Source organism: Eptesicus fuscus, chromosome 11 (assembly GCF_027574615.1).
Source record: "Eptesicus fuscus isolate TK198812 chromosome 11, DD_ASM_mEF_20220401, whole genome shotgun sequence".
Classification (NCBI taxonomy): domain Eukaryota; kingdom Metazoa; phylum Chordata; class Mammalia; order Chiroptera; family Vespertilionidae; genus Eptesicus; species Eptesicus fuscus.
Window position 1 is genome coordinate 43,982,166 of NC_072483.1, and position 27,547 is coordinate 44,009,712.

The window sequence follows — 27,547 nt, forward strand, 5'->3', positions numbered from 1 at the left end:
GAATACATTGGGGGAAAATATTAATTTTAAACAAATGCTTACATTTTTCAACCAGTTTAAAAAATGGTCTTTGGAAAGAATGGTTTTGAAAAATAGTGAACAAAGTTAAAAATTTTTCAGTCAGTTAACTGAGGAATGGCCATGTTTGTTTTTTTAAAAAAAGATACAAACAGGTTGGAAGAAAAAATAAAGAACTGGGTAAAAACTGGAGGTTTTTCTTAAGACATATATTTAGAAATAACAATGTAATAACTTAGTTAATAATTTCAATTTTCATTCTTAAGTATATAAAATTTCTGCTTATTGAAGTCATTAAAAGATAAGATAGAATATCTGCTGCACTGTAATGAAGAAGTGCTGTTTTTTAAAATAACATATTATTTTATTTGATAGGCTATGAATTGTAGTCAGTAAGAACATCGCTTGTGATGCTAACCAGTCTGGTTTCAAATTTAGGCTTCATCAGTTATTAGCTATTTAACCTTGAACAAGTACTTAACCATTCTGTGCCTCCCTTCCATGTGTAAGAAAGGGGAAATAATAGTACCTATTTCATAGGGTTGTAAAATATTTAAAGTTAATATGTACAAAGTAAGTTAACATATGCAAAGCAATTAAAATAAAGTGTGGCATGTGGTTGAGAGCGATTTAAATATTTAGTATTATTACTTTGTGATCTAAGAGCAGTAAAAGAACCCTAAATACTAATTAACAGAAATATGTTTCTTCCACCATTTAAGAAGTACATGGTCTGTGCCAGTCTGTTTGAAGTGGTTTATTTAAATTATTTCTTTAATTTTACATTATTGATGTTTCTGTCTTTCTCTCTGAAATCAATAAAAATATATTTTTTAAAAACTTATAATAAAAATGTTTGCTTGTTTAAACATCAGACATAATTGCAATTTAAAAGAACTTTACATCATTTTGGGAAGTATCTTTCTATAACACAATTAACTGTTTCATAAATCTGTTACAGATTTTTCAAATGTCTTATTTTAATAGAGTGATATTCTGATCAATGAAATAAGCAACTTCACATATAAAATACTGGGAATACAAATACACATTTATATAATACAAAAATGAAAAGATAAGGTATATCAGGTATACTTTTTTTCAAATCATGAATATTTTCATACCAAGTTCATGAGCTAGAGCGTGTTGAAGAACTTTTTCTGCTTTGTCATACCATTTCAATTTTAATAAAAGCTCTGCCAAGTCGTAGCAAAGATAATTTTGTCCATTTTTCAGTGCAGCTTCATAGTAAGTGATTGCCTAAACAAAATCCATTTTTGTTAGGAAGAAAGAGGCGATGAGAATGGCATTCAAGCACAGGTAATTTACACACAGATTTAAAACATATACATAACTGAAAATAACCAAGGAGAAGCTTAGGCATGTATCTGCACTACCAGTTAAGTATGCCATTTTCCTCAGAGAATCAAAAATCACACAAGGCAACTAGCATTTCTTGTATAAGTAGCTTATTAATAGAGTGAGTGCTTGGTGAAAAAAAAAATTAATGGTTTTATTCCAGAAGCCAGTGAACTTTATCAAATGCAATACTCTGCTAGCTGTTGTATAAATGTTCAAGTTACCAGGAGTAGAGCAAAAATATAGCAACTAAAGAATACTCATTTACTCTAAGAGGCAAAAAAACAAGATAAAAAACAAAAACCCAAACCCAACCCTCAAAGCACATAGCTTATCAAAATTCATTCCAGAGAAAGGACATCTATTATGCTTTGTCCTATAATGACAGAGATGTTAATAGCAACTGGTTTAGTGATAAGAATTTAGGTGTAAGATGAGGCCTGAAGTAAACTTTAGTCCAAATAGTCTTAGCAAAATGCAGTGAATAAGAATGTGAGACAAGAGAAAGACTTTAGCACAAATTCCAGCTTGTGGACACAATTTGGAGTTTTACAACCATCAAGATACAAACGGTGCTTGCTGAAGGCCTCTCATAGAGCAGACTTTGAAAAAATTGACCCAATAGATATATTTTAAACTATAAAGTACTTGCCTTTGAATAGTTATGAGTTTTCACAAGCGCTTTCCCAACTTTGCTTGCCAGTGTTCCATCTTTTGGGTTTTGATTTAATGCTTGCTCATATGCTACTATGGCTTCTTCAGGCTAATGTTGACAGACACAAAAAATAAGCAATAGATAAAGAGCTTGGCTGGATCCCACTAATGGCAACATTTATATAATTATGGGCTTCATTTGGAATATTTAATAAGATTAATAAAGCATGTATTTAAGTCCAGAAATGTTAATAATTTCAGAAAGGTGACAGTCACTAGCATAGGTATAACTTATCAGTATACTCCCACCCATGTTAATTGTTCTCTTGCCTTCATAAATAATAATCTGAGCAGTAAGAGAAAAGTTGTTGACTTTTCATTTCTGGCAGTCATCACGAAAACCAGAGAGAGTCAGAGGACTGCTTCCCTGTGAAGAAAACACCACACAGCCAACAGTTCTCTTCATCTTCTGTTTAAAGGAGCCTCTTCACTCGAGTCTGACACCATCTCTGTTTTAAATAATGATAGTGTTGAATTACCGGATCTCAATTTGAAAAGAAAAGCGTTCTTTTATTGTAATGGTTGTCCCCTTTCACTGTGATGACTGAATCTTGAATATTAAGTAAACATTATTTAGAAAACCAAATTCCTTTTCATTTGGGATGTTATACTAATCACAAAGATTTTTAAAAGTCTAAGTTCAGTAGCATCAGAAATTTACCTCTTGAATATTCATGTATGCATCTCCAAGGAGAAGAAAAGAATGAGGGCTGGGCATCATTTCAGCAATTTCTCTGGAAATCAGACCAACACTATTTAGCATATTGAATACAAATATTTTCTTGTAAAAGGTAAGCACATTTATTTCAGTTAACCAATAACCTTCAGAGTACCTTCTACATATCCAACAGTGTAACACTGTGAAAAACACTAACAAAAAACAAAACCACCATACCCATAACCAGACTGTTTATGTTTTTCATTAAGTCTTTGCATTTTCTGAAATGCAGGAAACACAGTACAGGTGGAAAAATTGTATCCAGAAATATATTTTCTGTTATGTTTAATTTTGAAATGACATGGAAGTAAAGGTACCAAAATGGATGGGCGGGGAGGAGGGGGGGGGCGGGGAGGCTGGAGGAGGGATACCACTTACACTCCTATGTATCTTGAGCTCTGGTATTCATGGCATTAACCATGTGCTAAAATGAGTTACTTTAAAAAATATCCAGTCTTCTACTTCAATATTTCCTGTTTATTTTTTACCTGCAAAATTTAACTACTAAAGGTCAAAATACCAAAGTTACTCAAATAAGAACATGATACTAAATCTTTAACATATAGTATCTCATTTAATTGGTCAAAAATTCTTATAAGAGAATTATTATTTTGATTTTACTGATGACGCTGAGTTTGTCTACAGCTAATGTGTCAGATCTGCTTGAAACAGAAACCTATGCTTTTAACTCCTATATTATACTGCATTCAAACAAATCAACCTTATTTGGAAATACTTTCACCATTAGAGATGATAGTTAGTGCTCATCTTAAAGAAATGTGATGTAGAACTTTAGTTTATTTATCTATACTAGGGTACTGCTCCCTTTCTTTGAATCACACAGCACCTACAAAGATTCTAAGCATGGGTCGATGGATGGGGGCAGGCTAGAAGGGATCAATGGGGGAAAATGGGGGACATGTGCAATACTTTCAACAATAAATATTTAATTAAAAAATAAAAGGATCTAAAGAGACAAAAAAAAAAAAAAAGAATCTGAGCAGATTTCTGAGCCTTGATATATACATATTAGATGAACCAATTTGACTTGGTTTGACCACTTAATTCATCAGTATTTTACTGTTTTCAAGAGATAAAAATGTTAATTTTCTCTTCCGTGGAGTGTGTGCATGTATGTTTACCTGCATGTTCAGGTAGAAGAGTCAAAGCAACCTCTGTGTGTGCATGTGTGTATATGTCCATGTGTATGTGTTGTATATCCCAATAACTCCTAAGGGCATCAGAACATAACTTTTAATTAATTTATCTTTATTGATTTTAGAGAGAGACGAAGGGAGAGAGAAACATCAATGTGAGAGAGAAACATTGATTGTTTGCCTCCCACACATGCCCTGACTAGGGAATTGAACCCTAAACCTGAGTATGTGCCCTGACTGGTAATTGAACCTGTCACCTTTTGGTGTATGGGATGACGCTCAAAAATCTGAGCTACACTGGCCAGGGCCACATATAACTTTTAAAGTCCCTGTCCTTTCACCAAGGAACATTAGTAATTTATACCTTAGTGTAGTACATACTAAACCATAATTCTTTTTCTGTATCTATAATAATAAAAGCATAATATGCTAATTAGACCGGACAGCCAAATGACCTCCAGATGTCCTCTGGACAACCTTCTGGATGAAGCCGGGGCTGCGAGGGCCAAGGCAAGCCACCGCGGCTGCAAGGGCCAAGCCCCTTGCACGAATTTCGTGCATTGGGCCTTTAGTCTATTATATTAGGAATTAAACATGACCATCTAGCCCCTGAATTGATGTTACATTACATAATTGACTTAAATTATTAATACATATAACTGTTCTTTCCCTTCCCCAACAGAAAGATGTCTAAAAGTAACATCTGATGAGGGAGGAGAACTGAGAAACCAGAATGAGCCACAGACTGAAGTAATCCTAAGTATTATGCTTTATGTTTTTGAGAGAGTAGCTTGGCTAGAGTGACTGTGGTTGATGGTAGGAGAAGTGAGAACATGAAGGCAAGGATATATACAGTATCTACAAAACACTTAAAAGAGAAGTAAAACAAAATTGGGAATTAATTTTAGGAAGTAAGTGCATTAAAATAACCATTTACCTATAGCAAGTGATATACAACATTTTCTCTTTTCTATGGTTCAGGTATATATCTGCCATTTTTTCTTTGACCTCTATGAAATAAGGCTGTTCGGATGTAACGTTCTGAAGCATGCTTAAAGCCCGCTCAACATCTCCTTGGGCCAGAGCTAGGTCTGCATTAGCAATGGTAACACGCAATTCTTCATATGTCCCAGAAAATTCATGGATAGCATCTTGTAACACTTTTGCTGCCTCATGCTGTAAGGATGAAATAAAAATAACATTCAAAATATTCAACTAATTATATTAGAAATGAGGATTTTCTATGAAAACAGAATGAACAATAAATGCTAGCACAATTAGGATATTCATGAAATACTGATGGATTTTTTAAAAAGCACAGATATTTAAAACTAAACGCAGAAACCAAATTCAGATAACATTATAAACACTGGTTAGCTGAGAAGTGTTTAAATAACTGAGACAACAGCAGCTGCTACACAAGAGACACCACTACTATAATTTAACTAGAGGCCCGGTGCACGAAATTTATGCATGGAAGCGGGGGATCCCTCAGCCCGGTCTGCACCCTTTCACAATCCGGGACCCCTCGGGGGATGTCTGACTACTGGTTTAGGACATTCCTCTCGAAATCTGGGGCCACTGGCTCCTAACCACTTGCCTGCCTGCCTGATCTCCCCTAAACACTCGCCTGCCTGTCTGATCGCCCCTAACCGCTAGCCTGCCTGCCTGATAGCCCCTAACCGCCTCTGCCTTGGCCCCCGCCGTGGCAGCTTTCATCCAGAAGGATGTCAGGAATGATGTCTGGAAGGTAGTTCAGCTGTCCAGTCTAAATAGCATATTATGCTTTTATTATTATAGATAAGCATTTACTTTGCACCCAGCATTGTATTAACCCAACCAGACCGCTGTACCGATTTTTCGGTAATTTCCGAATCTGCCGCTATACCTCTGTACCTAGTTTTTGGTACTTTGCTTAGTACGTGAAAAAAATGCATCACAAACTAAAAATAACCAACTAATCGTGGTCAAACCTCATAGTTAGCCATTGCAAATGTCTGCCCCCATGTGTTCGAATTGACTTTGTGTGGTTTAAGGGGACAATTAGGTTCAGGGCCTCAGGTCTGGTAGGGTTAACCTAATTCTTACAAAACAACCTGTAAGGTAATTACTATTATTACCCCTACCCTGCAGTAAGGAAATTGAGATTTAGAGAGTTAAGAAGTTAACAAATGATAGACCAGAATTCAAGCTCAGGCAGCCTGACTCCAAAGCCTAAATTCTTAGCCACGCTACCTCGTTGATGCGATCTAGTCCGGTCACTCACTGCACCCAATGGCTCCTCATTAAGTTGTGTACTACTTTATTCCCTATGTCAGGACATCATTTTTCTTATACCTCACGTGAACATATTAATTCATTTCCAAATTTGTACCTCAATGAATCTAAAATGTTATTTTAAGATTCATCTCAAATGTCATTTAAGATCCATTTCAATTTTAAATATTATAGAACATTCAGATTTCAGAAGTGAAAAAACTAGCATATCTTAGAATCAACTATTTATGCATGGCAGCTGGTTCTTCTTATTTAAATGCATTTTATGTTCATTTATTAGTGAAACAGAAATTGAGACTTGGCAATTATCTAGACACTAGAGGCCTGGTGCACAGATTCGTGTACTTGTGGGGTCCCTCAGCCTGGCCTGCGCTCTCTCATAATCCAGGAACCCTCAGGGGATGTCAGAGGCCCGGTGCATTGATTCGACCCGATCCCCACAGACCAGGCCGAGGGACCCCACTGGTGCACGAATCCGTGCACCAGGCCTCTAGTATGCATATAAGATCTTTGGTTAATCTCTTCCCACCCCCGTTCCCCTCCCCTCTGAGATTCATCAGTCTGTTCCACGTTTCCATGCCTGTGAGCTGAGCGTCTGCCTCCTTGTGGTCAGTGTGTGTCATAGCTACCGGTCTAATGGTTGGACACTTAGCATATTAGACTTATATATATGTAGATTAGAGGCCCAGTGCACAAATTTGTGCACGGGTGGGGTTCAGCTGGCCTGCCCTAATTGAGGCTGATCGGGCCAGGCTAGCCGGGGGGAGAGGCTGCGGGCAGTTGGTGGAACGGCCCTGCCCCAGATCGGGTCGGGGGTACCAACTGGGAGCAGGGCCAGCTGGGAGGAGGGGCTGCAGGTGGTTGGCCATCTGGCTGGCTCTGCCCCTGGTCAAACTCTCGGTTGAGGGGACAATTTGCATATTAGCCTTTTATTATATAGGACAGCCTTAACTTCCACTGAAATATAAAAATAAATTAGCAACTGCTGCAATCCAAAAACCAGGTATCGATGACATTAAGTTCTTCATTTTCTTGAATTTTCTCAGAATTACCTGCTATTTTCCTTCCTTCCATCCATCCATCCATCCATCCATCCATCTGTATTATTATTTTTTAAAGCATTTGATTTTATGGCTGTCCTATGAATTTATCAAAGTTGTTATTCATCCACTGGTTCTTTTGTTTCCTCAAGTACTAGAACTTCAGGTTGGTATTTTCATTTTATTTCAGTAGTACTTGTGTGTACATGTATGCTTATGTGTGTGAAGCCTTTAGGAATTCACAGAATTATAACTATATCATATTGCTACTTTTCATGGTAGCTGGGGTAATCATACATTATAATGCTATTATACTTATTAATACATTTCATAATATGTCATATTACATTGCATTGTTATTCACATTATGTTATATTATGCTATATTATGTTATGCTATGTTATAACATTTTATGGTAGCCAATCTAAGTATACTGATACTTAATGTCTTCCACATGCAAACTATGTGTAACTTCAGGGACCTGCAAAAAGTACACGATTTGGTGAAAAGTGGTGAGAAATAAATTTCCTAAATTTTACTACTTGGTCAGGGTAGCTTTTTCATTTCCTACTAACACATATATATATATTTATTTTTTTAAATAAAATATATATTTTTTTTTTAAATAAAAAGTTCAGATCTGAGTCAATGAATTAAAATTTGACCTACCTGTTCTCCATTTAAGCAGTAAACTTCTACCAACTCAAGAAAGATTGATAAACGATGGCTTGCATCAACTTCAGTATTTTTGTATTTTGATTTTGAGGAGGCTCCAATTTTCCTCACTCCTGGTAAACTCATTGCCATATGTAGAGTTTTAATGGCCTCTCCTATTTCTCCCATTTTCTTTTGTGACTGAGCTTTTATCAAATGATATAAAGGATATTCTCTCACCTGAAAAAAATAATATTCAGAAATACTTCCTTGGAGTGCTTACAACATCAACACATAATTTACAGTCCATCAAACATTAAAATGATAGGATATTTGAGGACAGCCTGTGATTATATACATAAGGTCTATTTCTGTCCTTTTATTAACTTTCTGATCCAATATTGTATTAAATCAAATTCAGGAAATCTGCCACTACCTAGCATCCCTCTGGATGAACAACTGGTAATTAAGTGCTTCTACTATGACAAAGGAGAAAATGCAAACAAAGTACGTAAGGCTAGAAAATATATTCTAAAATAATTTGAGTTTTCAGGAAAGGAGTTTCTTTATCTGGGACTGCTGGTACTGATTTAAAGTCATTAGATTTCTAGAAACAAAGTTTTCCCCCTTTTCTTTATTTTTAAGGTTAAGAATTTTAGGATACGTTAATCAAACATTGGTCTTACCATTTGGTACTACCCAGAAACATGAAACAAAGCTTCTGTCTTTATTGTGGCTAGCAACAGTGTATACAGAAAAACAAAATGACAAAAACGAGTGAGGAATGAGTCAAAGAAGATAATCCAGAATGAGGTGAAGTAGCAGCCATTTAATGTCTGGGACAGCTACACTCCTCTGTAAGGCTGTGGTTCTGTCTTAGTCACCTATGAACTCTGTGAACACTCCTGCTTATCTCTTCTCTTGGAGATTCTCAATGACTGGGGTAGAGTACCTACATGGGGTTCCAAGGCCCCATCAGACTTGAGAACCACTATCCTAGGAAGCAGGTGCTATCGTCTGCAAACCTTGCTTGGGACTTTAATTCTCCAGTCCATCAATGGGTTCTCATATAACAGGGCTTAAGATGCTGTGAAACCAAGTGAAAATTTGAGGAGGTCCTCCATGACTCCAGGTAGCTCAGGAAGCACCTGAACCTGGATTTCCCCTAATGCTGAGGGATATGATATGTATCACAGAATACCTTGGGTAGAAATCTAGTGTGTTTATATCCTCAAACCACATACTAAGTTTCAAAATGACTCAGCATCTTTGATGATAAATCTAGAGAAAAGTTATTAAAAATCCATGTCCAAGGCCCTGTATACCAAAAGATTGTGGGTTTGATTCCCCATCAGGGCACATACCTAGGTTGCAGTTCAACCTCTGGTTAATGAGCATAAGGAAGGCAACCGATAGATGTTGCTCTGTCACTCTCTAAAAATCAGTAAAAACATATCCTCAGGTGAGGATTTAAAAAAAACACACCAAAACAAAACAAAAAAAAACAAGGTCCAAGAAGGAAACAGGCAATAAAATAAATCCTAATACATAAAAATATTTATAGTTTACAATTATTTTTGATACTTTCATTATTGCATTTAATACTCACTATAACTGTAGGGTATTATGAGATGTATAGAAAAGAAAACTGAGGTTCAGAGAGATAAGTGGAAACACCAGACACTAACCCCAGATCTTTGTTGCCCAGTCCCTATAATTTTTTAACTATACACAGTTGCTCCATTTCTTCCCCTACTGCTTATGAATCCAAAATCATTTTAATTTAAAAAATGCATTTATTAGCAAAATATTAAAGGCTAAATTTTTTTTAAAAGTTGATATATAAACATTTGCTGAAGATTCCAGGAGGTTGATACTTACCTTAAAGTTATAGCTCAGACAAAGTTCAAGAGACTGAGAACATAATTTAAATTTATCCTGAGACAAATAAACTTGAGCCATCAGCAGGTAAGCATCTGCATAAGAAGAATTGTGTTCCAGGCAATGCTGCAGGTTATTATAAGCTGCTTCAATGTCACCTAATGAGGGACACAAAGCACCATTTTATTCAAATGATTAAGAACTGGAGATCTTAGAAGAGGGAGAAAAGTAGTCAGTCTATGGATAGTTTCAGTGTTTGAAGTCTTCTGTTCGTAAGGCCATGATTTAATCTCTTCTTTGTAGTCCACATGAAAGAATTTACATGTAAATCAGAGTACTCTACACCTGTAAGACCACACCTTGGTCATAAGAAGCAAACCAGAGAAAGTGTGAAAAAATCAGAATCAATCACCACTGTTACTGAGAGACCTATGCATGTATCTTTATTCATTTTCCTTGTCAATTTATTTTATTTACAATTTCATTTAAATAAGTTATGTAAAACATAGAAATTTAAATAGGTAGAATGCTATAGTAACAAAGAGGATTTAGTCTAGTTATCATTCTAGACTAAAAGTTTTTTGTTTTTTTTTTAAATATATTTTATTGATTTTATTACAGAGAGGAAGAGAGAGGGATAGAGAGTTAGAAACATCGATGATAGAGAAACATCGATCAGCTGCCTCTTGCACACCCCCTACTGGGGATGTGCCCGCAACCAAGGTACATGCCCTTGACCGGAATCGAACCTGGGACCTTTCAGTCCGCAGGCTGACGCTCTATCCACTGAGCCAAACCGGTTTCGGCTAGACTAAAAGTTTTAAAAATCTAGAAATTTTAATACCATCCATAAAATTACAAAAAGACATAATGATATACCCTAGAGATTTAGAAACATGAGTTTTAGATTTAAAATGCCTTTAAATACCAACTGAAATATTAAAGGTATTGGAAACACATCTACTATACATCTGGGAGTCTTAAAAAAAGCAAATGATCAAGATTAAAGTGACGGGAAGAGTGGAGCCTAGTCTGGGTTGGTGGTACAAAGAGGCTCTTCCTCTAAACAGTAGTCTCTGGGTGCTAGTGGTCTGATGTGAGATAACATGTGCTCATCTGCATTAGCCATCTCATAAATTGGCCTTAGGTAAGTATAGCTAGGCCAACTCCCCATTCAGCTTTGCTAGGAGAATGGGGAAAGAAGAAAAGATCCTCAACTGTTTTTGGTTCAATTACTCTCCTTAACATTACCTGATACCTCAACAGACAAGGCTATAGCCAGGGCTCCAGTATTCCTACTTATAATACAAATCCATTTAAACAGAAAACATTTTTTTTAGAGACAGAGAATTAATGAACAAAAATCTGGCCGAGGCAGCACAAAACTTATTAAATATAGTGTCAAAATTTGTCCATTAACCATCAAGCATAATTGTGATGCAATCCGACACTCAGAACAGATAAAAAAGGAAATGTGAAGGTTAAGCAAATGAATTTTCATGGGAATTACCATTCCTCTGTTCTTTTAGGAAGGAGGAGGATTAAGGAAGTAACTTGAAATAAGAGGTTATTACCAAGGGAAGAAAGTACTATATGGAAAAGAATCAGGATTTGCAAAAAAGTGACTGAAGAAAATGAGGAATGCATGAATAACTGAGATAAGAATCTTGTTTCTTTGAAAGCAAGGGGAAGAATGTGCCACTTATTTCAGAAGTATTTAAAAATAGAGAAATTGGTCATCACTGTTGGGAAAAAAACACAAGACCATATAAACAAAGATCACAACAACATCACATTCTTATGTAAGAGCAGTCCAATTTCTTTTGAAGGAACAATGAAAGCCTTTGCTGTCTGATCTGTTTTTGTCAGGGTCCTGCACAATAAAGAATATACTAGTAGTTGGCCTTTTTCCAAGGTTCCTGAGAGGGAGACTTTAAATCTTGGAATTTCACAAATTCCATGGAATGTCTTTGTTATCTGTGGTGGGTTCTGAGAGTTTATGATAACAGTATGACTCAGGATGGGGGCTGCCCACCTCATGAAGATCCACCACATGATTAGAGGGTTGGGGCTTTGAACCTTGTGATATCAACCTGACTGGCAGAAGGGGAACTGAGATTGAATTCAATCACGAGGCCAGCCAATGATTTGATCCATCCCTAAGTAATGAAACCCTATGAAGATTAGACCTTTAGTGAGCTTCTATGGCTGCTAATGTACCGCAGGTACTGTCACACATCACTGTGGCAGAAGGTTGATGTGTCCCAACTCCACAGGAAGAGGACAATGGCAGCATCACATTTGGGACCCACCCAGACCTCACTCTGTGCATCTCTTCTTTTTGCTGGTTCAAATTAATGGCCTTTGTTATAATAACACTGTAATTCAAAGTATAGTGCTTCCCTGAGTTCTAGGAGTCATTCTGGTAAATTCTCCAACCTGAAGGGGCACTAGGGAGTCTGAAATGTGGACCAGCTGGTCAGAGTGCAGAGGGCCCTGAGCTGCAGAGGGCTCCTCTGGTCTAGAGTGAGGGCATTCTGATGGAGGGTATGGCCTTCACTTGTCAAGTTTGGTCCAGATCCAGGTAGTTGGTGCAGCTGGCAAATTAGCAAGAATACTGCTATTTAGACACATGCCAGTATAGTCAGACCCCAACTGCTCTGCCTGCCCAGCACCCCTTGTTCTCACAATATAATTGTAAGTTGCTGATGTACTGTTTCTTTGTCAAGCAGGAGATAAATCCAGGGCCACAAGGAGAATTTATGAGTCTGTTCTGCAGAAGGAATGAATGCCTCTAAGAAAGTTGTGACCACCTGCTGCTGCCCAAAAGTCTGGTTACACAAGGTGTCACAGGAGAGGGAGACTGAAGAAACACAGACGTCTCCCTCGGTTCCCTGAAACACCCCCTCTCTCTAACTTCCTCGCTGCAAAAAAAGTCCCCAGTTTTGCTTTTTGGGAAAGACATATTTGAGAGGTCTTACCCTCCTGTCCTCTCACTCTGGCCAAATCAATGAACCTTTCTCTATCTCTGAGCACCAGTGTCTCAGTGTTTGGCTTATCTGTGCATCAGACACACAAATCTGAATTTAGATAATTTTAGCAACATCAGCACCATTTCAAATGATTTCAGGCTGCTCCTTTTTAAAATGGGTTAATATCTGAGACTTTTATTCCTAGAGACTTTGACAATTAAGTATTACAATGATGAGACTTATTTATATCAAATTTCAAAATAAATAATAAATTAAGCTGAACTCAAAGTTCCAGTTTGATTAACTAGTATGTGATACCCATTGTAATTGGGAAGAAAAAAAACAAACATCATGTGATGCGGGGAGGTAGGAGAAGGGAAAGCAGGGATAAATGGTAATGGAAGGAGACTTGACTTGGGGTGGAAAACACACAATACAATATACAGGTGATGTATTGTAGAATTGTATAACTGAAACCTCTAATTTTATTAACCAGTGCCACCCCAATAAATTCAATAAAAAATAAAAAAAAGAAATATCATGTGGCTCAGAAGAAGGTCACTTCTCACAACCAGAGAACTTTAGAGGTGAAACAAGCTTTTGAGATTATCTAAGGTCTTTTTTTTTTTTTTTTTTTAACAGTTAAAACTGTCATTCAAAAAATTTGTGAAGTCAATCTCTTAATTCTTTCCACTATATATAAGATATAACTATTAATGAGAATAAACAGTTGGTTTCTGCCCATTAGGACTTTGTAAACTTAATTTACTTAGCACAGTATTCAACCAACAAAGGTACATATATAGGCACCATGTGATCATCTATTTTTATGTATATATCGTACATATGTTTATGTCCTAAAAAGCTAAGACTATAATGGAGGTTGTTTGTTTGGCTATCTATGTATCTATCTATTAATTATTATTATTATTTTTAAATCTTGATTGTTGAGACTATTACAGATATCGCGCCCCCCCCCCCCCAAGTTTGTTTATTTGTTTGTTTGTTTTTGGCTGTATGTAACCAGTTACAGAAACTAAACAGGAATTAAGAAATTCCATTAGGATCTGAAACCTGGTAAACATCACACATTTTGTTATGCTGATGAGTCAATAACTATGGATTAATGACTGTAAATTACCACTGAGAGGCCCCAGTACTATGTGATGGACTTTTGTAAAGTGTTAAAACTGTATTTTCCCAACTATTCACTTGAATCACAAAAGATTTATAGTAAGTTTAAAAGAATTAAACAGTAACACAAGTTATACAACTTTAATTTGGATAAAACTGAGTTATTTGTGCACATGAAAAATGTGCATTTTATATTACAATTCTCCATATATGTGAAATTCTTAGTTTGTTTATGTTGTTTTTAATAAACATCAGAATATAAAGCTTCTTTTAAGCTTTTAAGGTATACCTTACCTGACAAATATTTCACTTTTGCTATTAGGAAGACAGCTTGCAGGAGACCTGGCACAGCTCTTACTATAGCCTCCAGGACTGAAGTGCACCGTCTAAGAAGTGGAGAAAGAGGTTGGCCAGGACTTGCAGGCTAAACAAAACAAATTAGCAGGTCATTTTATAAGTTTATAATGGAATTTAGCTAAAAACAAACTTATTAATTATAATGTGAGTACCGAAAATATTATATTTTCTATAATTTTTCTTATTCTATTTATTGTCCAAAATCTTTGCTGTTAGTTGAATACCAATTTATTTTCCTGAGACCTATGAAGAGACTACATAAATAATAACTTTGTTCAGGCAAATAATTATTAATTATACAATTACTCATTCAATAGCATATGAAAGGTACATATCTTGTTCAAAGGAAAAATAACCAAGAGTCAGTGTTTCTTGTTGGAATTAAGAGTCAAGGCCATGTGAGTTCTAATTTTAAACCTTCCCTGTGATTTACTCAATTCAATAATTCACACTACCCCCGAGAGTACTGTATGGTCAGTTTTTAGAGGATTCAGCTTTTGTTTTCTAGTAGAATCAGAAGGTAGAACACACTCATGGTACTCCACCAAATGAATATTTTCATATTCCCTCTTTTCTGCCTAGCATGTTATAGGCCCTCAATCTTTTTTTTAATTTTTATTAATAATGAATATTGTAACTAAAGAAGTACTAAGCCATTTGCTAATTCTTTCCATGGTTGCCTACTCAACCAATCTTTATTCAGTGGTTATCCACTCACAACTTAGAATGTGATCTCAGAATTTAAATATCAAATATTCTCCCTGCTTTGCCCCATTAATGTTGTTTCCTTTACTTAAAGGATGGCCCTCCACATCCCCCCTTATATCCCACACATATACATTCTTAACTGGAGAATGGCCTCTTAACTGACCATAACTCCTACAACAAGCGATTATTACTGATAAAAAAAAGTGTCTCATTATCTCACTATGTTGAAGCACACAAAAATGTGTGCTCAAAAACATTTTTAGAATATGACCACAGGTGGCTAAAATACTTCAACTTCTTGAAATTCCTATAGCACTTATACTCTATGAATAAAATTTAGCATTTTATGTCTTATCAGAGGCCCAGTGCACAAAATTCATGCACGGGAGGGAGGGGTCCCCTCAGCCCAGCCTGCACCCTCTCCAATCCCGGACCCCTTAGGGGATGTCCGACTGCTGGTTTAGGCCCGATCCCTAACTGCCCCCCCCTGCCAACCTGGTAGCCCCTAACAGCCTGCCCCTGCCAACCTGGTTGCCCCCAACTGCCCCCTCTGCTGGCCTGGTCACCCCACGCAGCCTGCTGTTGAGTCGTTTGGTCATCCCTCACTAATCCCCCTGCCAGTCTGGTCATAGGCAGCCATCTTGTGAGGGTGTGAGGGTTAATTTGCATATTACCTCTTTATTATATAGGATAACATTTCTATAGCAGTTCCATATTTAGTTTCGCCTCTTTTATAGGATGAAGGGTCTTTATTTCTTGAATATCAGAATTTTACACTCCTTCACACAGTAATGGATATAGAATAAATTTCTTAAAGCATATTTTTTAGCACAAATGGAAATAATGAAAATATAGGTGACATGGTGCGGTTCTCATAATGTTATTTGCCACTTGCTAAGAATTAGTTATTCAGAATAAGCACTGTTTTCACTATAGTTTCAGAATGAATCAGAATAAATCAAACAGGACTTTTGTGGATAATCTCTATTTGATTAAAAAAAAAAGTATATATAAAAGGGCCAAAGAAGTAGGGACAGAGCTAGAGAGACAAGTCTGCCTTTCTGATATTTCCCCATGAAAACAGCATTATAAATGCTAATTAGGTTCTATCATGCTGATAGAAGTTATTACGAAAAAATAGGATGTCTGTGGACTGGAGAGCCAACTACCACTTAATTATTTCTTGCTCTACCTATAGTTTACTCTCAGCACAGCTGCTAGAAAAATCCTTTAAAAATGTTGAATATGGTCATGCCAGAAACCTTCTCATGGCTTCCCACTGTACTCAGAACTGAACCCAAAGAAGTTACAAACAGAATTGAAGTCAGAGTTGTTACAGCTGGTCTCCTGTGCTATGACCTCTTTCTGACAACTCCTCTCCTCCTCATCCATCCCAGCCACACTCGCCTCCCAGTGTCCCTTCGGGCCACTGAACAACTACTCCGTTTGTCAGAAACACTCTCCACCAAGTTTCCAGATGACCCTTTCAAGTTTTTGTTCAAATTTTACCATCTTAACAAGGCCTATCCAGGTCATTTATCTAAAATCACTCCTCCCTACCCTGTTAGTTTCTTCTGTGATCTTTAAAATACTATATAACCTATTGATTATATTAGCTGTCTCCTCCTGATAGTATACATGCCTCAAGAGATCAAGGGTTGTAGTTTGCTTTTAAACCACTATTTCCCTAGCTCTGAACAGAGTGCTGGATGCTCTGCAAGCATTTGTTGAATGAATTCTGAATATTGCATGACTACTGAGAAGTGCTTTCGACTTCTAAGATCATGACTGGGGAGACTGAGATCAATCCCATGTGTGATTCTAGAGGGAATACTTAAAAAAATAGATTATGAAAGTGTGGAAAAGAAAATGACAATTAATAAAAAGCAGCATGGGTTCCCCAAGGAAAGTTCATTATTCTCATTTCCTTGTTGAACAACACTGGTTGTTTAACAAGCTGTAGATCAGGGAAAATGCTAAGAACTATGCTTTTAGCAATGAAGATAGTGCACATCATGACATCCCTGTGTTGCATTGTGAGTTGAGTATAATTAAGTCATCCACTTACTACCTATAACAAATAAGTGATGACTAATGGATCCATGTCAATTTGTAATAAACTCTCTGGTAATTAATCAGAGGGTTCCATCCTCAGTTTTACTCAGAGCTATTTAAGGCATATGATGGGTGACAATAAGATCCATACAAAATAGATGATAATCAGAATCTAGAAGGATATGTCATCTTGAATTATGGAATGAATCATGGAGATAAAATTTCATAGGGATAAATGTAGAGTCCTATACTGGGGTCCAAAGTTACATTGAGTAGAGGATCTAATGACTGTTACATGATTCACAAAAAGAAACCTGGATGGAAATCCAGAATTGGGAGGAAAAGGATCTAATTGAGGTCTTGCAGTCCAAATCCATATGTGGAATAGTGAGCATAACGAGAGGCACTGACAAAACAAAGGCTATCCTCTAACTCACAACCGGGGTTCTCAAACTTGTCATAAAAAAATAAATGACTGGCACCAACCACAAGAAACAACATTTCGAGGACAGGCTTAATTTGCATTCAAAACCAAGGTTCCCAGCTTCGGGTTCAAGGTGGTGGAGTAGGAAAATCTTAAGCTCACCTCCTCTCATTGACATCAAAACTACAACTATGTATAGAACAGCTATCTCTGAGAATGATCTACAGACTAGCAGCTTTTCTATAACTACAGATACAAAGAAAAAGCCACACTGAGACAGGTAGGAGGGGGCAGAGAGACTCAGTCTAGTCAGGACCCACTCTACTCCCTACACCCCATGCAGTGACCCACGAGTGGGAGGGATATCCCTCTGAAGAACAAAGGGTCTGAGCCCCAGCCTGGGGGAACCTTCACCAAGAAGAGGAGCGCCCATAACATCTGGCTTTAAAAATCAACAGGGCTTACATTTGGGAAAGCCAAAGGGCTGTAGGAAACTAAGGTGGCACACTTTCCGAGTCCAAGTGCAGGGGCAAGAGTTTGAAAAGCATCTGAGTCATACATGAAGGTGATATACTGACTAATTTTAAGGTGTGTGCTGAACAGACAGAGAGCTGTTGGAACTTTTTCCAGGGACCGATGAGCTGTTGGAACATTTTCCAGGGACAGAAAATGGTGGGCACCATTTTTTTCCTTTTCTTATTTTCCTTCCACCTAGCTGGTCTGACACTGGCAGGAACCAATTCTGGCATTCTCTATTAACCTTATTAACACTTCATTCCACCCTGGCATTTCTCTAAGGACCCACCACTGGCATCTCTCCAAAGTGGCTCTTACTCTGCCACACTCAGTGGGCAGCCTCAGTTGGCACCAGCACACAGCAGTGTGCCTGCTACAGCTGAGGCTGGGCCTCACAGCCAGCTGGGCCAGAGGCTAGTCTCGCCTGCTAGTGTGACCTTAGCAGCTGTAGCCCAACCACAACAAGAAGCCACAGTAGTCCAGACAGGGAACACCTCTGGAGCACCTGGTTCTAGTGACTAGGGCGGATTCCACCACTAGGCCCCACAGAACACCTTCCAAAAAAGGCCACTTTTATAAAACCAGGGGACGTAGCTGATCTACAGAATACATAGAAACAGGCAAACTGAGGAGACAAAAGAATATGTTACAAACAAATAAACAAACAAAAACACAAAACCCCAGAAAAAGAACAAAACAAAAGCAAACTGTCTACTAAATAAAGAGTTCAAAGTACTAGTCATAAAAATGCTCATCAAACTCTGCAGACAAGTGGAGAACTTCTATAAAGATATAAAACTGTAAAAAAGAACTAATAAAAACTGAAGAATATAACTGGAAAAAAAACACACACTAGAGGAAAACAGCATATTAGATGACACAGAAGAACAGATCAGCAATCTGAAAGACAGGGTAGTTTAAATCACCCAATTGAAAGATATTTTAAAAAGTTAAAAGAATGAGGATAGCATAAAGCATAAGAGACCTCTAGGACAACATCAGGTCTACTAACATTCCCATCATAGGGGTTCCAGAAGGAAAAGAGAGAGAGAGAAAGGGACAGAAAACCTATTTGAAGAAATAATGGCTGAAAAATTCCCTAACCTGGTGAAGGAAATAGACATCCAATTCCAGGAAGCACAGTAATGAACTCAAAGAGATCCGCACCAAAACATAATTAAAACGTTAAAAGTTAAAGAGAGAATCTTAAAACAGCAAGAGAAAACAACTAGTTATGTACAAAGGAATACCCATAAGTCTATCAGCTGATTTTTTCAACTGAAACTTTACAGGCCAGAAGGGAGTAGTGGGATACCTTAATATGATGAAAGGGAAAACCTACAACCAAGAATACTCTACCCTGGCAAGGTTATCATTCAGAATTGTGGAAGAGCTAAAGAATTTCCAGACAAGCAAAAGCTAAATGAGTTTATTTTCACTAAACTGGCATTACAAGAAATGTTAAAGGAAACTCTTTAAATGGAAAAGAAAAAGCCAAAAATTCACACACACACACACAAAAAATCTCACTAGTAAAGGCAAACATCTAATAAAGGTGGTTCTTAATAGTAATAGGGGACTTAAGCCCACTTCCATCAATGGATAGATCATTTAGATAAAATCGAAAAGGAAATACTGGTCTTAGGTGACAGAGATTAGATGGACTTAATAGGTATGCACAGAACATTCTATCCCCAAATAGTAGAATATTATTCTTTCTTTTTTCTTTTTTTTTTTAGAGAGAGTAGAAGGGAGGAGGAGAGACAGAGAGAGGGAAACATTGATGTGAGAGAGACACATCAATTAGTTGTCTCCCACTTGAGGCCTGACCACAGCCTGGGATCAAGCCTGCACCCGAAGTACATGCCCTTGACCAGAATCAAACGTGGGATCAGTTTGCGGGCTGATGCTCTATCCACTGAGCCAGTTTGGATAGACAGAATGTGTATTCTTTTTTTTTTTTTTTTAATATATTTTATGATTTTTTTACAGAGAGGAAGGGAGAGGGATAGAGAGTCAGAAACATTGATGGGAGAGAAACATCAATCAGCTGCCTCCTGCACACCTCCTATTGGGGATGTGCCTGCAACCAAGGTACATGCCCTTGACCTGAATTGAACCTGGGACCTTTCAATCCTCAGGCCGAGGCTCTATCCACTGAGCCAAACCAGTTAGGACAGAATGTGTATTCTTTTTACGTGCACATGAACATTCTCCATGATAGAACACATATTAGGTCACAAAGCTTAAGGACACTAAAATCATGTCAGGTAACTTTTCCAACCACAACAGAATAAAAATAAAAACAAATTATAAGAGAAAAACTGGAAAGAACACAGCCCAAAGTTAGTAGAAGGAAGAAAAAATAATAAAGACCACAGCAGAAGTAAATGAAATTGAAGTTGGAGACCTCACTCTCCCTTATTTCAAACTATACTACAAAGCTGTTATGATAAAAACATGTATGATACTGGCACAAAAAGAGAAACATAGGCCAATGGAACAGAATGAAGAGACTAGAAAGAAACCCACACATATATAATTAATTAAACTTACAACAAAGGAGGCAAGAATATACAATGGGGAAATGTCTTCAATAAGGACGAGGAGATATATCAGAAAAGATATTGCTACATGAAATGGCTGACATTTTACTGCCTGTTTTCTTCTAGGGTTTTTATAGTTTCAAGCCTTACACTTAAGTCTTTCATCCATTTTGAGTTTATGCTTGTATATGATGTGAGAAGGTGGTCATTTTATTTTCACATATCTGTCCCATTTTCCCAATACCATTTATTGAATAGATTGTGTTTACCTCAGAGTATATTCTTGCCTCCTTTGTCAAATATTAATGCCCATATAGGTGTGGGTTTATTTCTAGGCTCTCTGTTCTGTTCCATTGATCTATATGGCTGTTTTTATGCCAGAACTCTGCTGTTTTGATTACTATGGCCTTGTAGTATAGTCTGATATCAGGCAGTGTGGGCAGAGGACCTGAACAGACAATTCTCCCAAGAGGTCATACAGATGGTCAATAGACATATGAACAGATGCTCAATATCACTAATAATTATGGATATACAAATTAAAACCACAATGAGATATCACCTGATATCTGAAAGAATGGCTTTCAGTAAATCAACAAGTGTTGGCAAGGATGTGGAGAAAAGGGAACCCTAGTGCACTGTTGGTGGAAATGCAGACTGGTGCACCCCTATGGAAAACAGTACGGAGCTTCCTCAAAAAATTAAAAATGGAACTGCCTTATGACCCAGTGATTCTACTTCTGAGACTATATCAGAACCCAAAACTCTGATTTGAAAGAACATATGCTCCCTATGTTCATTGCAGCACTATTTACAATAGCCAAGATTTGGAAGTAGCCCAAGTGCCCATCAGTAGATAAGTAGGTTAAAAAAAAAGCTGTGTTATATTTACAAAATGGAATACTATCCTACCTAATAATAGACAAATATGCAAATTGACCGTACCTTCGCTATGCCCACGATTGGCCAGTAGGCTCAGGGGGGGCGGGACTCGGGGTGGCCGGGATGGCTGATTGGGCCAGCGGGACGCTGAGCTTGTGTCGCCAGCGGCGGCTAGAGCTCAGGTTCTGCGCCATGGCTGTGCTGCGGCACAGAAGGGGCCTCTGGGGCAGCGAGCTCACGTCCCACCCCGGACCAACAAAAGCGGGGGAGCTGGGTGACTATTCACTCAGGCACCAGGCCTTTCAGAAGCCTCCGGCGGGGCGGAGGCTTCTGAAAGACCTGGTGCACCAGCGGACAGGCACCCGGTTCCCCCGCGATCGAAAGCAAAAGCGTGGGAGCTAGGTGCCTGTTCACTCAGGCACCAGGCCTTTTAGAAGCCTTTGCTGCGCCGGAGGCTTCTGAAAGGCCTGGTGCACCAGCGGACAGGCACCCAGCTCCCCCGCGATCGAAAGCAAAAGCGTGTAGGGGACCCTACACATGCATGATTCAATCATGCACTGGGCCTCTAGTTCAGTCATAAAAAAGAGAAGGAAATCTTTCCCCTTGCAACTGAAATAAGCCAGTCAGAGAAAGACAAATACCATATGATTTCACTTATACAGACTCACAGATACAGAGAACAAACTGACAGCTTCCAGAGGCAGTATTAGAGTGCCAGGTGAAATAGATGAAGGGATTAAGCAAAAACACACAAACAAAACTCATAGACACAGACATTGGTATTGTGATTACCAGGAGGAAAAGGGGTTGTGGGAGGCAGAAGGGGGAAGGGGGGCTCAACATGACAGGAGACTTAACTTTGGGCAGTGAACACACAATACAATATTCAGATGATGTGTCAATTGTACACCTGAAACCTAGATAATTTTATTAATCAATGTGACTGCAATAAATTTAACAGTTACCCCCTATCCCTCCCAAAAGTCCCCAAATTACTTACTTGCAATGGACAGAAATTCAGATATTCTGTAATGATTTCTAGCAAGAAATCAGGATTTAACTTCTCAAAATACTGTATGCCAAAAGGTAAATCTTGTAATTGTGAAAAATGAGTGTCCAAGGCATCATTTAACAAGTTAATAACTTCTTCTTGTCGTTTATTTTTCTTTATAGCAAGAATTGCTTGTAAATATGTTAATTCCTGAAAAAACAGTAGTTTTTATAAATTACTCCATTCAGTTATAAAGGCATTTCTTTCTATTTAGATTTCAAATGTATAAGAAGTGCTCTTGATGTTAAATATTTGTTCATACTTAAGTTTTAGCTTAGATTTTTAGAATTTTATGGGAGAATATTTAAAGCCTAATTTTTCATGGAGTTAAATTAATAAATGAAGTTACATATTAAAATAGTGTATATTACTCCCTTTAAGGCTATTACTAAATAAGACAATTTAAATTTCATATTTTATAAACAGTAGCTGGGACCTAGTATCTAATAAAATAAAATACCGTACCGCATATTTTCCAAAAGACTGCTGAATTTCACTAAGGAATTCTAGCTGCTGATCTGCTTCCTGTAATTGCCCTTCTATTAATTGACATCGGATACATCCTAAAACCAAACAGAACAAAAAGAAAGTTTGCATATCTGGTTTTAGGCATGCAAACTTTAAGCTAACACCAACAACATTAATAAAACATGGATTTCCCCACCAATAAACCTGTGAAAATTTTGCATTAAAAAAAAGAAAGAAAAGGTGAAAGAAAAGAAAATGGGTGGCTTGGTACTCATATAAAATCTGTTATGATGGAATTCATAATATACTAGTATAGGAACTATCTCATAAAAACCTACTCTCTCAAGATATTAATTATGAAATAAAAACTTTATTTTTAAAGATATATGGGTGTTTTTTTCTGTTGGGGATAGTGGAGAATTGTTTAATTTTAGAAAATCACAAAACATTTTTAATGGCAGATATGAAAAGCAATTATGACTTGCATCTATATGAAGAACATTTATAGAAATAGAGGTCATACCAATCACTGCAGTGATACTAGTTTCTTCAAGATTTATGGCAATCTGATACCACTTCCATGCTTCCTTAACTTTTTCTTGTAAAAGCATTTGGTATCCAAGTTCTGTAGCATATTCTGATTGCTGAGGGTTTAAACTGAAAGCTCTTTCTAGTAATGTTTGAATTTTTTCAAGAATGAGTTGATTACGTCCACACTAAAAAGAAGAAAAGATTAAGTTGGACTAGAACACTTCTATCCAGTCAAAAGGATTGTTTCTCTAAATATACATATATGTTATTAATATTTTGCAGGAGAAAAATGCAAAGAAACAATATGATTTAATAACCAAGAAAAATAAAACTTCTCTATTTACTATCTAGGCAGAACAGCAAGAGTTTATATCCTCTGAGAACTTATATATCCTGAGTCGTGTTTTTAAAAACAGCTACCTTGAAAAGTAAACTCCTAATGATGTTGCCATACAAGGATATTATAGACCTCTTTTCAAAGTGCCCTATGGTTGTTTGACAAAGTAGACAATAAAGTTATTGCTTTAAGTTTGTATATATATATTTTAGTGGGGAAAAAAAAGTAGGGCTTTCCCCCTAAAGACAAGGGTGGCACCACTGAGACTATTTTAAAAGATTATGCCTTAGAATCTTCTTCTTAAAAAGCTCCAAAAATATTTCAAGAAATGGCAATGTTGCTAGAGTAAGTATATAACACTTGAAGACAACAACTTTTACGAGTAAAATACTAAACTGCTTGAATTTTTGTAAACTAATCAGGTATCTGGCAACAGGCAAACAAAAAGGGTAAATATACCCTCCTTAACTTAAACTTTTGTAATAGCAGAATTTGTTTTTCTCTAAACTTCACACAATCTGACAATCTTTGTTTGTAAATGAGAAAATTCAGTTTATTTATGTCATTTAACAACATCCTTGATTTTTCCTTTCAACTTTATATTTACTAATTATTTTACTTAACTCATGTGTGCCTTTTTCCTAGCTTAATTAACTTTTTAATCCACTCATTTCAGGTTCTGATTTCAAGATTCTGCTGATTTTTTAAATCCATTCCTGATTAACTTTTAAAAATTGGGTACTTGTAATGCAAACATTTCTTTAATATTATAAAAAAAGTAAGATACCAACCATTTCCCCTACCAAAATAGTCTATTACCCACATTAAAATTTTTTTCAGATAGTTTAAACATACAAAACAAAGAACATTCCTACTCATAAATCCTAAGCACTTATTTCCGTTGCCTGGAAGGCACTTCCCTCTCTTTAAAGGTTCAACAAGTGCCACTTCCTCCAAGAAGCCTTCATGATGGCTTCTTACAGTTGGAACCCATATCTCCTCTGGACTGCCCTTCTTAGGAATATATCACATATTTATATACATATCATAATTTCACTCTAGGCCATATGCTCTTTGGTGCCTCCACCTTGGTGACTTATTTTCTATTTCCAGCTGTAGATAACAGAGCTATGGTACATAGTGGACCCTCTTACAGTTCTGCTGAAGGCTATGGTGATCTTATAAAAAAGTTGAGCATTCTGTGGTTCCATAGCATCCAATGCATTTTCCAAGTTTTCCAGCGTGGTTGCAGCCTAAAAGAAAAGTAACCAGTATAATTTTAAAATAAACTAAGAAATAAAGAATACAATATATGACATAGACTAATAAATACTATTATTGTTTAAAAGATATTTGCTTTTACTAATTCCTCCCTCTTCCAATAAAATCTTATATGTTGCAAGATGTATTAAAACTTCTTTTAAAAAGCTCAATAATTATCAATAAAGAACAGAGTTTTAGAATGTATTTTTTTAATATTTGTTATTGAATAGGAACCTTTGGGTAAATAAAGATACCTATAATACTCAATTAACTGTACATGCCAAGCTCCCTCTAAAATAATGAATCCATGACACAAATGAGATATGAATAATAACATATTTACAAATACCAATATTATATAACATCAGCCCTTGGATTACATATATAGCCTGGCTTATATTTAAAATTATCCCGAATAGAAAAACCACTAAGATACTTAGTATAAATAATTTCAATGCCTGGAATATTTACTGAATAGTTGCCTCTACTAAATTCTTTTAATATTTACTAAGTACCTATTAGGCACTGTTATATTAACTAATTTAACCAAATTCAACACAATCCAAATCTACTACTTTTTATAATACTATTTAGTTAAGACTGGATGATGATATTCTGTAATCTAGTATATAGTGAGTATGTTCGATACTAGAGAAATATGTTACCTTACTGTAAGGTCAAATGGGATTTTATCCTAAGCCCATGTAACCTATCCAAACTAAAATAAAATTAAGAAATATTATAAATTGTATTTTTTCTATGTACTCTTCCATACCCAGTATATTAATCAAACATATTACCAGGTGGGAGATTTATACAGAAATACCACATATACCGTAATTCATGATCAAAGGAATTTTCATAATGTTTTTACTTTACTAGCTGAATTAAGAAGCTCACCTCTTTGTTAAGGTGTATTTTCAAGAATCAACTAAAAACTACCGTGACATACATTCTAAAAGAGTACTTCCTGTATTATGAATATAGGAAACTTAATTAGCACAATGCAACTTACCTTCTCTATATCCCCTTCCCTACACAAATAGTAAAGAGCCAGCATTCTTAGTGCTTCTACATTTTGTTTGTCTTGAAGCATTAACCTGCGGAAAAACATTTTGTCGAAATAAATTTACATATGTTCACAACCGGGCACCCTGCTCCCTCCGACCTTCCTGCTGGGACTTCACTCCTAGTCATGTTACTCCTTCCCATTCCTTAAACATAGGACACATACTCTGGCCTCAAGGTGTTCGCACTTGCTTTTCCTTTCTGCAAAGTTTTTCCCAGATAGCTGCATTGCTTATTTCCTTTGCTCAAATGCCATCTTCTCAGTGAGGCCTTCCCTGACCATTCTCATAAAATCTACTCCCTCACCCCACTCCCCATTTCACCTTCCAGCTTTGGCTTTATCTTTTCCCCATAGCACTTACAACTTTCGAACATACTACATAATTTCTTATTTGTTCTGTTTATCATATGGTTCCTCTCATTTGAATATAAGCTTCATGAGGACAGGGTTATTTGCTTGCAAAAAAAAAAAAGTCTGCCTTAGAACAGCTAGTCAGATATTTATGTAAACCAATAAATTCAGTTTTAAATAATGCAGTATTAAACTTTTCAATTCCGTATTTTTGGAAAAATCAAATTTAAAAAGTCCTACGATGAAAAATTATGTGCAGATTTGTTTTTCCTCAAAATTAAAACCAGATCCAAAGGTTTGGGTGTCACCTTTTTGTACTTTACCTCTGCACAATCTCAATCGTCTGGTCCCAATCTTGCAAGGCCAGTTGTAGTTTCATTTTCTGTATAAAAGCAGGGAGGAAACTTGGAAAGTTCACAATTATTTGGTTCACAGTCTCCAAAGCACCTAAATAATTCTGGCGCATCTCAAGGCATTGTGCCTAATGGGAGGGAGAACAAAGAAGTGGTATCAAAAATGTGATCATATATACGAAGGTTCTCACAACAGTTATCCTGAAGTAGGTAGAAAACTAGTGTTTAGCAGTTTCTATATTTTTGTTCTCTGACTTTTCCGTAAGGAAGTGATCACTTTTATAATAAGAAAAAAAAATAGTTTTTATAACAAAAGTTTAAAACATCACAGAACAATAAAAGTTTTAAATTCCACTTTTAAATACCTGAGAAATATAATTAATGTTAAAAATGTTTTTAGAAACACCATAAAATAATGTTTCCTTTTAGAATAAAATATTTCCTGTGTATTCACAAGCAGCATCTAAAACTAAGAGATTTTGTACCTTTTAAAAAATTATTTTTAAGCTAAAGAAGATAAGATTTTAAAGAATAAGCAAAATAACAGCAAAGAAAATCATCAACAAAATGAAAAGACAACCTACTGAATGGGAGAACATATTTGCCAATAAAACATTTGATAAGGGGTTAATAGCCAAAATTTATAAAGAACCCATACAACTAAACACCAAAAAAGCAATCAAATAAAAAAATGGGCAGAGGACCTAAATGG

The 27,547-nt window shown here is 36.6% G+C and overlaps 1 protein-coding gene across 1 annotated transcript in view; it reads right to left on the reverse strand.

The window, feature by feature from the left end:
- Positions 1 to 27,547, reverse strand: part of TTC21B (tetratricopeptide repeat domain 21B) — a 70,775-nt gene that overhangs the window by 31,848 nt on the left and 11,380 nt on the right. The window contains exons 6-18 of the mRNA XM_008138614.3: positions 26,806 to 26,963; positions 26,078 to 26,162; positions 24,954 to 25,052; positions 23,455 to 23,647; positions 22,929 to 23,026; positions 22,413 to 22,613; positions 14,219 to 14,348; positions 9,819 to 9,976; positions 7,953 to 8,177; positions 4,904 to 5,142; positions 2,753 to 2,825; positions 2,030 to 2,140; positions 1,143 to 1,278 (exon numbers count right to left, since the gene is read on the reverse strand). Coding sequence (XP_008136836.2) covers positions 1,143 to 1,278; positions 2,030 to 2,140; positions 2,753 to 2,825; positions 4,904 to 5,142; positions 7,953 to 8,177; positions 9,819 to 9,976; positions 14,219 to 14,348; positions 22,413 to 22,613; positions 22,929 to 23,026; positions 23,455 to 23,647; positions 24,954 to 25,052; positions 26,078 to 26,162; positions 26,806 to 26,963 — 1,906 coding nt within the window. The remainder of the gene's footprint in view (positions 1 to 1,142; positions 1,279 to 2,029; positions 2,141 to 2,752; positions 2,826 to 4,903; positions 5,143 to 7,952; positions 8,178 to 9,818; positions 9,977 to 14,218; positions 14,349 to 22,412; positions 22,614 to 22,928; positions 23,027 to 23,454; positions 23,648 to 24,953; positions 25,053 to 26,077; positions 26,163 to 26,805; positions 26,964 to 27,547) is intronic.